Source organism: Odocoileus virginianus, chromosome 15 (assembly GCF_023699985.2).
Source record: "Odocoileus virginianus isolate 20LAN1187 ecotype Illinois chromosome 15, Ovbor_1.2, whole genome shotgun sequence".
Lineage (NCBI taxonomy): Eukaryota > Metazoa > Chordata > Mammalia > Artiodactyla > Cervidae > Odocoileus > Odocoileus virginianus.
The window spans coordinates 41,123,010-41,137,367 of NC_069688.1; the positions used below are offsets into that span (position 1 = coordinate 41,123,010).

The 14,358-nt window shown below is 35.6% G+C and overlaps 1 protein-coding gene across 1 annotated transcript in view; it reads left to right on the plus strand.

The window, feature by feature from the left end:
* Nucleotides 1-14,358, plus strand: part of NUDCD1 (NudC domain containing 1) — an 87,922-nt gene that overhangs the window by 40,195 nt on the left and 33,369 nt on the right. Inside the window, exons 5-8 of the mRNA XM_020876365.2 lie at nt 1,032-1,214; nt 4,246-4,450; nt 8,040-8,184; nt 13,130-13,255. Of these exons, the coding sequence (XP_020732024.2) occupies nt 1,032-1,214; nt 4,246-4,450; nt 8,040-8,184; nt 13,130-13,255 (659 nt within the window). The remainder of the gene's footprint in view (nt 1-1,031; nt 1,215-4,245; nt 4,451-8,039; nt 8,185-13,129; nt 13,256-14,358) is intronic.

The following is a 14,358-nucleotide window of genomic DNA, read 5'->3' on the forward strand; positions in this document are numbered from 1 at the left end:
TAAAGTTGGGCAAACTTCAGGAGATGGTGAGGGACAGGGAGGCCTGGCATGCTGCAGTTCGTGGGGTCACAAAGAGTTGGACACGACTGGGTGACTGAACAACAACAACATAGTATTATGCATAACTCATGATGTTTAGTTATGATTTTTTGACTACTCAGTGTGAAGCTTAAAAGTACTACCCACTGTAATAAACATTTTGTTATCAAAAGTAACAATGTTAAGTAACAGTATGGACTCAAATGTTTGAGTACTTTTAAAGCAAGAAAAAGAAAAACACATAAATTCAGTTAGTTTACCAGAAAATTTCAGAATGCAGTTAGTTTTCCTATCTTTAAAATTCTTAAGTACAATTATTTATATTTTATGGCAAATAGATCTATATCTGAATATATATAAAAATTATTTCTACCGTAAAAGTTATTTCATTTTAAGAAAACCTGCTAATGGGCAGAAAATAGTCCACACCACACTTTTCCCATTACCGTCAGTTTGTGGCTCTTGTCAGAAGACACCTCTCATATACGGGCTGAGAAAGTAGACAGGCTGTAGTCAAGGAACGGGTAGATTTTTCAGAGGTTGATGTTCGGGTAAGTAAGTCACTTTTACAATTTAGAGCCCTGCTGTCCAATAGAAATTTTCCCAAAATGGACATGTTTGCATGTGAGTCACTCAGTGTGATAGCAGCTAGGTATGCGTGACTTTTGAACACTTAAAAGTGTGGCTTGTGTGGCTGGAGAAGTGAATGTCCATTTTTACTTAATTAAACAGCTACCATGGCCAGTGGCTACCACATTAGACATCACAACCTAGAACAAATTTCATCAGACCCATTTTTGAGATTTTATTTACAGAATATTAGGTTGTAAATTTTTTTATCCTTTTATAAAAAGATACCTATAGTCTGCTTTTTAATAGTACATTTAAAATATTTAATTTAAATTAGAATTATATTTGAATATTTTCAGATATTTTTATTATAGTTTTTTGTTAATAATTTTCTTGTTCTAAAATGCTTTATTTTCTCACAGATAATAAAAAATATGAAATGGCTAAGTGTAATATTCTCCGTGGGAAGTCCGTGCCACATTATGCCGCTATTGAGCCTGATGGGAACGGTCTGATGATTGTCTCCTACAAGTCCTTTACATTTGTTCAAGCTGGTCAGGATCTTGAAGAAAGTAAGGATGAAAACATGTCTGAGGAAATCAAAGGTAATTTTACTTTGAATCTCCATAGAACTCCTGTGTAAAATAGATCTGACTTGTCCTCTTAGCTGGGTTATGAGTTTTACCAGGTCAAGATTGCCACTGAATTTTTCTTTGTTTTCCTTTATATTTCCCAGAATAGCCTTTCATAAAATATGCCACTTAGGTAGTGTGAACTGGTTAAATTTAATACTTTCCATAATTAACAAAAATGTTTTTTAAAATCTATGTATTATCTTACCTGATTAGATATTTAACAAATACTTAATGAATAAACAAATACTGATGTCTGTTTGTTGTTGATATTTGAAAATCCAGCATATTAGTATCATAGATAGTAATTTTTAAAAATAAGGTAACCTCTCTTCATGTGAAAGTGAAAGTCGCTCGGTTGTGTCCAGCTCTTTGCGAACCCCATGACTGTATAGTCCATGGAATTCTCCAGGCCAGAATATTGGAGTGGGTAGCCTTTCCCTTCTCCAGGGGACCTTTCCGACCCAGGAATCAAACCGGGGTCTCCTGCATTGCAGGGGGATTCTTTATCAACTGAGCTATCAGGGAAGCCTCTTGAGATAGGTATGAAGAGGCTTATAGGTATATATCTCTTCATATAGGTATGCTAATTACGTGTTCTTCCCTTTCATGCTGAACTGAAAGAAAGTTCCTAGGGGGTAGAATCACTTAAGTTTTCTCAGTCTTGGATGAATGAATGAAGGTAATGTTTTAGAATAAAAAAGACTTTCAGAAGAAGTTTATATTTGTATGCAAAGAATTCATGTTCTAAATATTCAGGATTAACATTTCTCTATAATCATTGCTGTTCATATTTCTCATATTTATAGTCAGAATAGTATATTTTACTTAACAGATTTGCACAGTATTTAACAATCATATGTATTACTCTTTGAAGCTACCCTTTTTATTACTTTAACAACTTAATTATTTAAAATAAAAATCAGTTGCACTATTTTTATGTATTTACATAGCTCTTTAGGCTCTCCCTGAGAACTCAGCTGGTAAAGAATCCACCTGCAATGCGGGAGACCTGGGTTATTGAACCCTGGGTTGGGAAGATCCCCTGGAGAAGGGAAAGGCTACCCACTCCGGTATTCTGGCCTGGAGAAGTCCATGGACTCTGTAGTCCATGGGGTCACAAAGAGTTGGACACAACTGAGCGACTTTCATTTTCATACAGCTCTTTAAAAAATAAATTTGTTGAAAAATATTTGAAAATCTTTTATAATAAATACTTGAAAAATATTTTCTCGAGGTTTATAAATATGAACACCTGAATATAAGAGTTGTGTATGGTGGCCTTTTACTTCCCCTCTTAACAGCTTACTTTCCTCACAAGTGATTTTTTTCACAAGATCCCTTTCTGAATAAACTCTACTGCTTTGTCTTAGTTATAATGTTAAACTCTCCTGGAGCTTAGCCAGAGTAGCTATTTGTATTACTAGACCACATGCCCTTTAGGACTCCTTTGGTGAGTGGTTGAGGAAGAATGAAGGACTGCCCTCATCCTTGGAACCAGTTTGCCTGAGCTAGGCCCATGTGCTTCCAAGACAGATTTGCAGCCTAGTTGGAACACATCATGTTTTTGTTTTTTGGAACACATGTTTTTAAATCACTAGCCACTAGCATTTCTTTCGTTGACATCTCACGTTATGTTTGAATTCCTCCTGAATTTGTTCTTCTCTTTTAGTGTAAACCACTTCCATTTAGTGTAAACCCTTCAGTTTTTCTGTTTTCCTTCTAATAAATGGCCCTTACTTAACTTCTTGTACCTACTTCCTCTTGGGAAATTTCTTCTGTATTTATTTTAATATCATCAGACTTGCACAATAAGAAAGGAAAATGGTTGTAACTTTAAAATTATGGATAGTTTGTTAATTAGCATGCTTTCTTTTAATCTCTCTTCTGAGTATATATGCTGGTTTCATTTTCTGTAAACTTCAATTAGACTGATATTACTTATTACCTGGGCTTCCCAGGTGTCTCAGTGGTAAAGAACCTATCTGTCAGTGCAGGAGACACAGGTTCGATCTCTGGTTCAGGAAGACCCCCTGGAGAAGGAAATGGCAACCCACTCCAGTATTCTTGCCAGAGAAATCCCATGGACAGAGGAGCCTGGTGGGTCACAAAGGAGTCAAACTTGACTTAGTGACTAAACAACACCAATGTTATGTTTCTTTCTGATGAGTGAGTAGACAGATTAATGTTTATGGATGCTTTTGAGCAAATATTTGTCCATTTTACATTTACGCCCCGCTTTCTTACTTCTTGGTTATAGTATTACGGGCTAGAAGTGTTTCTTAGGTAGATAGCTTTTTAGGAGCCAAGCATAGAGGATAGTGAAGGAGGGGAAAGGAGGATTCTTCTACTGGGAACTTAGACTAAATATACTGACAGCCCTTCAATTTGCTATGAAATTGCTTTCATATTGTGGGGATAAAATAGCCAATACTTTTGTAAGGAAAATATATCTTCTATTTTTGTGTGGATGTCTGTCCCACCAAATAGTTGTAGTCTCCTATATCACAGAGTTACTACATTGCCCCAACAGTGGCAAATCAAGGTTGTGATGAAAGTTTCAGGCAGGGTTTATAACATATTTGGTATTCTTTTAACTTGGAATCCTGTGTGTGTGTGTGTGTGTGTGTGTGTGTGTGTGTGTGTGCATGCACACGTGCTTGGAATCCTGTGTGTGTGTGTAAGAGGAAGAGGGAGAAGCAGGGATACTGGGAGATAGGGAATAAAGAGTTGCTATGATTTGTATTTTATGAGTGTATATCTTCTAGGGTATTAGGTCTAAGCCTGGAACAGGGAAATGTCAAGTGTGATTGCTACAACACTTTGAGTGAAAATTCTCCAAGGAGATCTCTATGTATTTGTTCATAATTACTTTTTTGTGAGAAGATCACTAGAAAAGATGCTAGATAGGTGTTCTTTTGTATGTTCTAGTTTCTGATTTTGTATGTTATGTTGTAGTCTCTGTTTTTTTTTTTATTACATAATACATTTTTCTTTCCCAAAGAACCTCTGTATTACTGGCAACAGACTGAAGATGATTTGACAGTAACAATACAGCTTCCAGAAGACTGTACTAAGGAAGACATTCAAGTACAGTTTTTGCCTGATTCTGTCAACATTGTACTGAAGGGTCAGAGGTTTTTGGAAGGCAGTCTCTTTTCATCTATTGATCATGAAAGCAGTACATGGATAATTAAAGAAAATAATAGGTATTTTTTTTTAGTTTTATTTATATTTGAAATTTTACCTTTTATTATTTTACTTTTTTCTTCTTTTTATCCTTTCTGCAGTGGTTACATCAAGGGGGAATAGGCTCATTGATACTGCTGATTATTTTTCTTAGGATAGATTAAAAATGGAATTACTGTGTCAAAGAGCACGGCTGTAGTTAAGGTTAAAGATACTAGCTTAGTTATTATCTGCATTATATTGTCATGCTTTTCATTTCAGCTTTGGATACAATAGAGTAATAATAATAATAAATGATTGAAAATGGCTATTTGAATTTTCACATTTTAAACTTTTTAATGGAAATAATTTTTGTCTACTGACTTTTAATTTGCTAACTAGATATTATACTCCTGTGCTTACTGTTCATTGTTCAGTTGCTCAGTCTTATCCAACTCTTTGCAACCCCATGGACTCCAGCATACCAGGCTTCCCTGTCCTTGGCCATCTCCCAGAGTTTGCTCATACTCATGTCCATTGAATCGGTGATGCCATCCAACCATCTTATCCTCTGTCATCTTCTTCTCCTGCCTTCTGTCTTTCCCAGCATCAGGGTCTTTTTCTAAGGAGTCACTTCACTTCAGGTGGCCAAAGTATTGGAGCTTCAGCTTCAGCATCAGTCCTTTCAATGAATATTCAGGATTGAGTTCCTTTAGAATTGCCTGGTTTGATCTCCTTGCTGTCCAAGGAACTCTCAAGAGTCTTCTCCAACACCACAGTTTAAAAGCATCAGTTCTTTCACGCTTAGCCTTCTTTATGGTCCAACTCTCACATCTGTACATTACTACTGGAAAAACCATAGCTTTGACTAGATGGACCTTTGTCTGCAAAGTCATGTCTCTGGTTTTTAATACACTGTCTGGGTTTGTCATAGCTTTTCTTCCAAGGAGCAAGCATCTTTTAACTTCATGGCTGCAATCACCATCTGCAGTGATTTTGGAGCCCAAGAAAATAAAGTCTGTCACTGTTTCTGTTGTTTCCCCATCTATTTGCTATGAAGTGATGGGATCAGATGCCATGATTTTAGTTTTTTGAATGTTGAGTTTTAACGCAGCTTTTTCACTCTCCTCTTTCACTTTCATCAAGAGGCTCTTCAGTTCCTCTTCACTTTCTGCCAATAAGGGTGGTGTTTTCTGCATATCTGAGGTTATTGATGTTTGTCTTGGCAATCTTGATTCCAGCTTGTGCTTCATCCAGCCTGGCATTTTGCATCATGTACTCTGCATTTAAAGTTAAATAAACAGGTGACAGTATATATCCTTGTTTTACTCCTTTTCCAGTTTTGAACCAGTCAGTTGTTTTATGTCTGGTTCTGATTGTTGCTTCTTGACCCACAGACAGTTTTCTCAGAAGACTGGTAAGGTGGTCTGGCATTCACATCTCTTTAAGAATTTTCCACAGTTTGTTGTGATCCACACAGTCAAAGGCTTTAGTGTAGTTAGTGAAATGAAGTGAGTCTTGATATGAATCTAAATGCTGAGAGTCTAAGAACTATATATCTAATTCAAGTTTTTTAGGCTTTAAATTGAACAGATATCCTGAAATCATTTTATTAATGGAGATAATAAATTGGTGGAGATAATAAATTAATGGAGATAATGATTTGGTGATTTGGTTATATTTTTTATATATATTGTTTAAAAAACTCTATATCCGAAAGGTTCTTTTAAAAATATTTTATATTTCCATATATTCTATTTAAACATGTCTCAGTAGTGTGTGCGATTTGAGGATAGCATTTTTAAATTGGCAGACCAGCTGGAACATACTGTTAAATATAAGTCATCAAGCAGTAACTCAGCCAAGATTTAGGAGAAGAACTGGACTATATGCAAAAATAGATTCAACATTTAACACATGAACATAGATCAGTATTGTTTTTCCATGAAGTTTGAGGTGCTTAATTACTATTTAATGTTACAAAAGATAATTACAATGATGTGTGTGTGGTATCATTGGTTTAAAACACATGATATTTTTATATTATTCATCTCATTTTTAATAGTTAATGTTCTATCTTTGAAAGGATTTGCTAACTAATTTGTATTATGTATGGAGCTATGTATTCCTTTTTGCTTGGATGGTAGGATGTGATTCTAGTTTTAAAACGTAGAAATGCATATATGCTAAAAGAGTGACTAAATATGCAAATTTAATGATGGTTCATAAATTCTTTATAAACCAAGACTGTATGAACTTGTTAACTTCTTTAGGTAGCAACTGACTAAGAACAGTATTTATACATTCTGGTCAGTAGGTACGAGTTCTTTAATAGTTATTTACATATGTTTTTTCAGAGAGGCAAAATAGTGCAATAGTGAAGAACATGGACTTGGAGCCAGACTGCTTTACTAGCTTGTGACCTGGGCAAGTTACTTAACTTCTCAGTGCTTGTTTTGTTATTTGTAAAGTGGAGATGCTAATAGTACTTTTTTCTTTGTGGTGAGCCATAAATGAGTTAAAATATGTAAAGTGCTTAAGATAGCACCTAGCACGTGGTAAGCATTAGGTAACTATAAGCTCCTGACATTGTTTTTACCATCATTAATCATCCTCATCTTTTGAGATTAGCTTTCTCCTTAGAAGATATAACTATATCTGGGCATTATTAATTGCAGTGGTAATTTTTAATGCTAATGATAGAAACTCATTATGTAAGAAAGATATTTTGTATAGTCTCTTTAAATAAAAGTAGTTTTAGAAAATTTTAAAGTGCTGTAGTTAATTCATGAGGTGGTGATAATAGCCTTGAAAATAGCTGAAGAGTTAACATGTTCTATTTGATAATTATGATAATAGTTGTTATTGTGTTCTGGAATTGTTTCCTTGCAATTGAGTTCCAGGGCATGGGTTAGTATGACCCATGTGTACCAGAGATGGCATGTGGAAAAGGTTGCTTTGCCGTGGAACAGGTGCTGCCACCCCACTTTTCTCTGTATTACCACAAGATACAGGATTCTCTTTCCTAGTCAGGAGGCACATGGGCAATTCCCTATCCCATGTCCACAGTCTGCCCTGACTCACCTCTCTCCCCCTTTCCCGCTGTATTAGTCCTTAATCTTAGAGTTCCCTTATGGGTTCTTTTTTTTTATTGATTTAAGCTGCCTGATCTTTAGTAATCATATTATGACTGCTAGTTTGGTGATAGTGAAGGTAATTGTTGGCTCCACACACAGAGAGATACCTTTAGTTCTAGGCCCTTTCCAGTTAACTTTATGTGCCCATCACTCCACCTCCGTTCCCCACTGAAATAACTCATAGGTCCATGCTGCTTATATTTCCATTACTTAAGATTGCTAACACTCAGCACACGTGAACTGCAGAAGTTCTTTCTGAGGGTGATTTGACTCTTGCCCATCAGTCCCGTGGTATTTTCTTATTTGTTAAGTCTACTTTGTTTACGCCTGGATTATAGGTATTCCATCATACTAAAATGAACATGATTTTTGGTAAAACATTCTCTGGACACCAGATGGATAATTTCTACGGAAGATTCTTCTGTTTGATATTGGTTGTATAGTTTGTGTAGCTGCTTAAGGTAACATAACTTTCCTCATTTTACACATCTAGCTTGGAGATTTCCTTGATGAAGAAGAATGAAGGCATGACATGGCCAGAGCTAGTGGTCGGTGACAAACAAGGGGAGTGTATAAGAGACTCAGCTCAGTGTGCTGCAATAGCTGAGCGTTTGATGCATCTGACCTCTGATGAACTCGTAAGCAATTGCAATCGTAGTGGGACTTCCCAAGGATTCAGAAGAATGTGGGGATTATACCATGTTTTTCAAACATTATTTTGCTTTTCCTAGTGTAAAAGACATTAGGTTTTACTGACTAGTGTTTGAATATCACTTGAAATTCTAATATTTATTCCCTAATATTTATTCCCTATTCACTAACTGAATACATATATGTGTGTGGGCATGTTGCACATTCAGGGTAGGTATGCATGCATGTGTATATATACATATGTATCTCTTGGTCTCTCAATATATGTAGAGAGAAAAGGAGATAATGTAATTGATCCTTGAACAATGCAGGGGTTAGGGGGCCCACCCTGTACACTCAAACATCTGAGTATAACTTATAGTTGGTCTTCTATATCTGCTGTTCCACATCCTCAGATACAGCCAGTTGCATATTATGTATTTCTGTAGTGTGTATTTTAAGTTCAGTCGCTCCGTCATATCCAGCTCTCTGCGACCCCATGGACTGCAGAGCGCCAGGCCTCCCTGTCCTCACCAGCTCCCGGTGCTTGCTCACACTCACGTCCATTGAGTCGGTGCTGCCATCCAACCATCTCATCCTCTGTCGTCCCCTTCTCCTGCCTTGTCTTATAAGTAGACCCTTCCAGTTCAAAGCCATGTTGTTCAGGTGTCAACTGTATCTGCCTGTACATCTGTATTCTCCTTTAGAAGAACTGACTGACCAGTGCTGACAGGGACAAAATTTTGATTTTATACCCTACTTTGCTAATCTATTTGTAATCACTGACTTTTTTTTGGTGATCTTAGAATATCACAAGGGGTGTGTATATATACATACTACATATAACTATGGTTTTTTGTTGAATATGTTCCTCCTCTGATAACACTTAAGATACTGTTAAGAATTTGAACAAATACAGCAGTACACTAGAACTTCAGTTATCTTCATTCACCAGATCTTACATCAGCACATTTAAAATGTCTGACTTATTGCCATCTGGAATTATAGCAACGAGGAAGGTTGTATAAAGAAGTATTTATACTGTAGAGTTAGTTGCATCCTAAGATGGAAGGGAAAGATTCGAATATTGAAAGTAAATGTCTCTGACAAAAGAAAACATGACCAAAATGGAGAAACCATGTTTCACATTTTCCAGCATAATGGAGAATTTCAAGAATCTCTGAAATTTTATGTACGACTACAGAACTTTGATTTCATAGCCTTGTTACAAGTCATGCAGACTGCATTTCTCTATGCTCATTCATTCAGCAAGTATTTATTGTGATAGTGCTCTGGGGATATAATTATAGAGACAGTAATGGAGGTTTGTTGTGAAATTGTAGATAATTGCTGCTAACTGCCTTTTAAACTTGATTTCAAATGAATGTTGTTAAATGACTAAGTTATTTATGCCTGAATACTAGTGTATTTGTTAGTTTTAAAATAATAGAATTTTGTCATCTCTAACTGAAGGCAGTTTTTGTTTTTCAAATCTTTATACCTTTTCTTGCCTTACTGCATTGATTAGAACCTCTAATCCACAGTAAGATAAAATTACTTTTTTACATACTGCTAGTTTGATTTACTGGTATTATTGAAGAGCTTTACATCTCTGTGAGGAATATTGGGGTCTATAGTTTTTGTTTTGTTTCTTTACTTTTTGTATGTGGATAATGCTGAGTTCATAAAATGAATAGGGAAGTGTTTCTGTCTTCTGTTTCTGGAAGAGATTGTAGACTTGGCATTATATCTTCTTTGATGTTCGATGGAAGTTGCCAGTGAAACTGTCTGGAGTTATCTTTTTTTGAATGTTTTAAACCATAAATTTAAGTTGTTTAGTAGATATTTTGGGCATTTATTTCAATTGACTTTATTTTTCTTCTTTTTTTTTTTCAGTTTCCAGTTTCGTTCATTTCTGTTATGACATTTATTACTTTCTCTTTGCTTGCTTTGGATTTATTTTGCTATTTTTTTGAAGGTGAAAGCTTAGATGATTTTTTTTTAACCTTCCTTTTTTGATGAAAACATTTAATGCTGTACACTTCCTTCTAAATACTACATTAGCTGCATCCTCCAGATTTTCTGCCTGTTTGTTTAATCCCATTAGTGATTGATTTGATTTGTTGCTGGCTTTGGCTGGTTTATTCTTTGTCTGTTCTTAAACCTAGGGCAGAACTTTTCACATATTTAGCTAAAAATGCGGAATGTTTAACAGGGTTTCTCCTCCTGTGTAGGCCCTGATTTCTAATTTTTCTCTCCAAGTACCTTGATTATTATCAAAATTCAGCTTCTTAGCCTTTTATCCACTGCTTTCCCTGGTCTCTTTCAGCTCAGCTTGAAATAGCAGATAGCTTGAGGAAAACAGCATGGAGTCTTGGGTTTTCTTTACTTTCTCTTTTCTCTGTAATCTTGTCTTTTTCAGTACTGGCTGCCTCAATAGTCCTTAGCTTTTAATTTTTGCCCTCTTATTTCTAATGTTAGTTGCTCCAATTCTTTGGGACCCCATGGAGTCTAGCCCACTGAGTTACTCTCTCCATGGAATTTACCAGGCGAGAATAGCAGAGTGAGTTACCATTTCCTGCACCAGGGGACCTTTCCTTCCCAAGGATCAAACCTGCATTTCCCATATTGCATGCAGATTCTTAGCTAAACCCCTAGGGAAGCCCCATTTGAGTAACTGAAAGGGAAAGGGAGGGAGGGAGAGTACCTTCTATTCTGCTTGATGTACGTATCTTCTTGAGTCACTGTAACAGAATGCGTGCATGCATGCTAAGTCAACTTCAGTCGTGTCCAACTCTTTGCAACCCTATGGACTGTAGCTCGCCAGGCTCCTCTGTCCATGGGATTCTCTAGGCAAGAATACTAGAGTGGATAGCCATTCTCTTCTCCAGGGATCGAACCCAAGTCTCTTATGTGTCTTGCATTGGCAGGAGGGTACATGAGCACTATAACCACCTGGAAAGCCCATGGCGCAGCTAATTGCTGGAATTGCCTTCTAACCAGCCACTGTAATCATTGTTTCCTTTGATATTTAGAATGGAGCAGACAACCATAGCTAACTGGCTCTATATCTCAGCTGGAAATGGACAGATCTGATAATGTCTGTAACTGAGACATTTAGTTTCAGACCCTTGTGGGTTCTTAAATTCTGAATAACATGACTGTATTTTGGCAAACTAGGTATGTGGACATAAAATGTTCACATATTATCAGTTGCTATAGAATTGTATTTCTGTTACATGCATGTGAATATACAATTTATAACTTGAGTAATCCTTTTTCACTCTTTGAGAGAAAAACATCAAACAGTGATTTTTGCAGACAGTGAAACATACTAAATATCAGTGATTCCATTTATCTCTGCATTTAGCTTCTTTTAACTATACCTCTGTGTTTTTGTTTGGGTGGATATTTGTGTGTGTGTTTTAATGTTGATTCTAGAGATTATGGTGTACATCTTCAACTTATGACCATGTGTCTTCAACTCATATCTTGAGTTCATTTAACTCATGTCTTGGGAACTTTATAGTATAATTCCATTCCTTCATCCTTTTTATTACTTTTGTCATTTTATTTCTACCTTAAATAAACTTTTAATATGTTGTAACTTTAGTTACATGTCTTTTAAAGAGATTAAAAACTCAGTGTGGAAAAGTCTTGAGTTGATCCAAATATTTGTCATTTCCTCTTTTCACACTGTTTATTCAGACTTCCATCTGATGTCATTTTTTTCCTGCTGAAGAATTTTCTTTATCATTTCTTGCATTGTATTCTGCTGGATAAATTCTTTCTGCTGGATGATTCTTTTGTTTTTCTGCAGACATACATGTGCAAAAATGCATGCCTTTCTTCTTTCAAAGCTATTTTTCTTAAGTGTGTAAGACACTGTTGACAGGTTTTTTACGTTTCAGAACTTCAAGCATACGCCATTGTTTTTTGGCTTGTATAGTTTCTAATAAATCAACTGTCATTTGTAACTTTGTTCCTCTATTTGTAGTATGATTTCCTCTTCTGACCACTTTAAAATTTTCTCTTTATTAGAGAATGATTTTATTTTTCTTATTTTCAGCAATTTCATTGTAATGTGACTTACTGTGATTTTTTTTCTTAATGTTTGTTATGCTTGAGATTCTTTGACCTGTAAGATTATCATTTTCATCAGGTTTGAAAAAAAATTGCCATTATGTCTTCAAATTTTTTTCTATTCTTGCATCCTTAAATACTTATATGTTAGACCATTTGATATGGTTCTATAGGCCACTGGGGTTCTTACTTTCTGTGTCTGTTTTTTAGTTTTTGTCTTCTCTATGCTTCATTTTTAGATGGACTCTTTTATCTTTTACTCGGGTTTCCCTGGTGGCTCAGGCAGTAAAGAATCACACCTGTAGTGTGGGAGACCTAGGTTTCATCCCTGGGTTGGAAAGATCTCCTGAAGTGAATGGCCACCCGCTTACTCTTGCCTGGAGAATCCCCATGGGCAGAGGATCCTGGCGGGCTACAGTCCATGGGACCATAGAGTCAGACACAGCTGATTGACTCAGCACAGCACATATTACTGTTTTAGAGAGACTGTTGCATTTTAAATAGACTCAGACTTACTGGTTGTCTTTTCTTCTGCCATGTCTAATCAGCTGTCAGTATCATCTATGTTGTTTTCCGTTTCAGATGTTGTATTTTTATATCTAGAATTTCAGTTCTTTTTTATATCTTCTGTATTTCTCAATGTTTGTTTTTCTTTATATTTCTGAGTATATAGAACATGTTTATAATAGCTGTTTTCATATCTTTTTTGGCTGGTTCTATCAGTCTACTATTTTTGTGACTATTTTTGTTTAAGTTTTTATTGGTCCTGAGTCTGAAATTTAATTATTTCATTATTTTTGTAATCTCAACATCTTTAAATATGAAAACATTAATTCTCTTATTGTTGTTTATTTTCTTTTCTGGTCCAAGAATCCAAATCCAGATAAAGATAAACCTCCTTGTAATGCTCAAGAGTTAGAAGAATGTGATATTTTCTTTGAAGAGAACTTCAGTTTATGCAGATTTGATGGCAATACATTAAAAACTACTCATGTGGTAAGTTCTTGATAATGATATTTATAAAAATTTGTGAATAGAGAGAAGTTATTCAGATGAGATGATAAGTGATTGACTAAATACTATTTTGCAAAGATAGATTGATTGGCATTTACTGTCTGACAAATTTCTTCATTTCCTAAAGTAGCCATCTTTTCACACCATCACCCATGATTAAACAGTGTTGTATGTTTGGTACTACTGCATAGTGATGTCTTTCAGTGGTTTTTTTTCTGTGCAGGTTTTTTATATGTAGTTGTGCCTGCAATATATGACAACTTAATGTCTAACTGTTCGTCTCCTTCACTGTCCTTTTGTAATATTTTTTAGATACTTAACTTTTTTTAAACTAATAGCTGGATATTATGATACTCAAAGGAATTACAGAAAGGAGCATTTCTGGATTATACCTACGTAGAGAAGTGATGTGGAATGGCATAAGATCAGTGGATAGAAAAAGGTGTCATTGAAGCTTGTTTCAAAATTACTTACTCTTAAGATTAATTTCTACATCTGCTGTGCTCTCCACCCCATCAACAGATAACACGAATAACTTCTGAAGAGCACAGAGATAACATTTTGCTTACCACAGTGTACCTAACACCTGCCAAGGGTTCTGATTCTGATAGGTGCTTAAAAACATTTTTAGGCTGATCTGTTGGTGACAGTCATAAAAATGGTTTCAGTTCCATCTTGGATCTTAAGAAATTTGCATGTACTTTTATGTCTCCTGTTCTTTTTAAGTCACTCTTCTAATTGAACAGAGTTCTTGATCATATTATTTTATGCAATCTGGTCACTGATCCAAAGCCCAGATGATCAAAGTTCTTAGGTTTTCTTGGCATTTTGCTTCTTAGATGTTTTTTAGTTCTGACATGATCCCATAGATACTCCCTTAATTGTGAGTAAAGAAGAGCCTTTGCACACTCTTACTGCCTTGGGTTAGATTTTAGAGAATTATTCTAAGCACTACTGATGAAAACTCTTGAACCTTGACCAACTGTAGACTCTTTGTTCTTAAAGAATCTGGCCTCTCTTCCTAAACTTATAGTCTTAGGAGCTATAACTTTTAGATACTGTTTCCTGCCTAACTTTTATAGAGA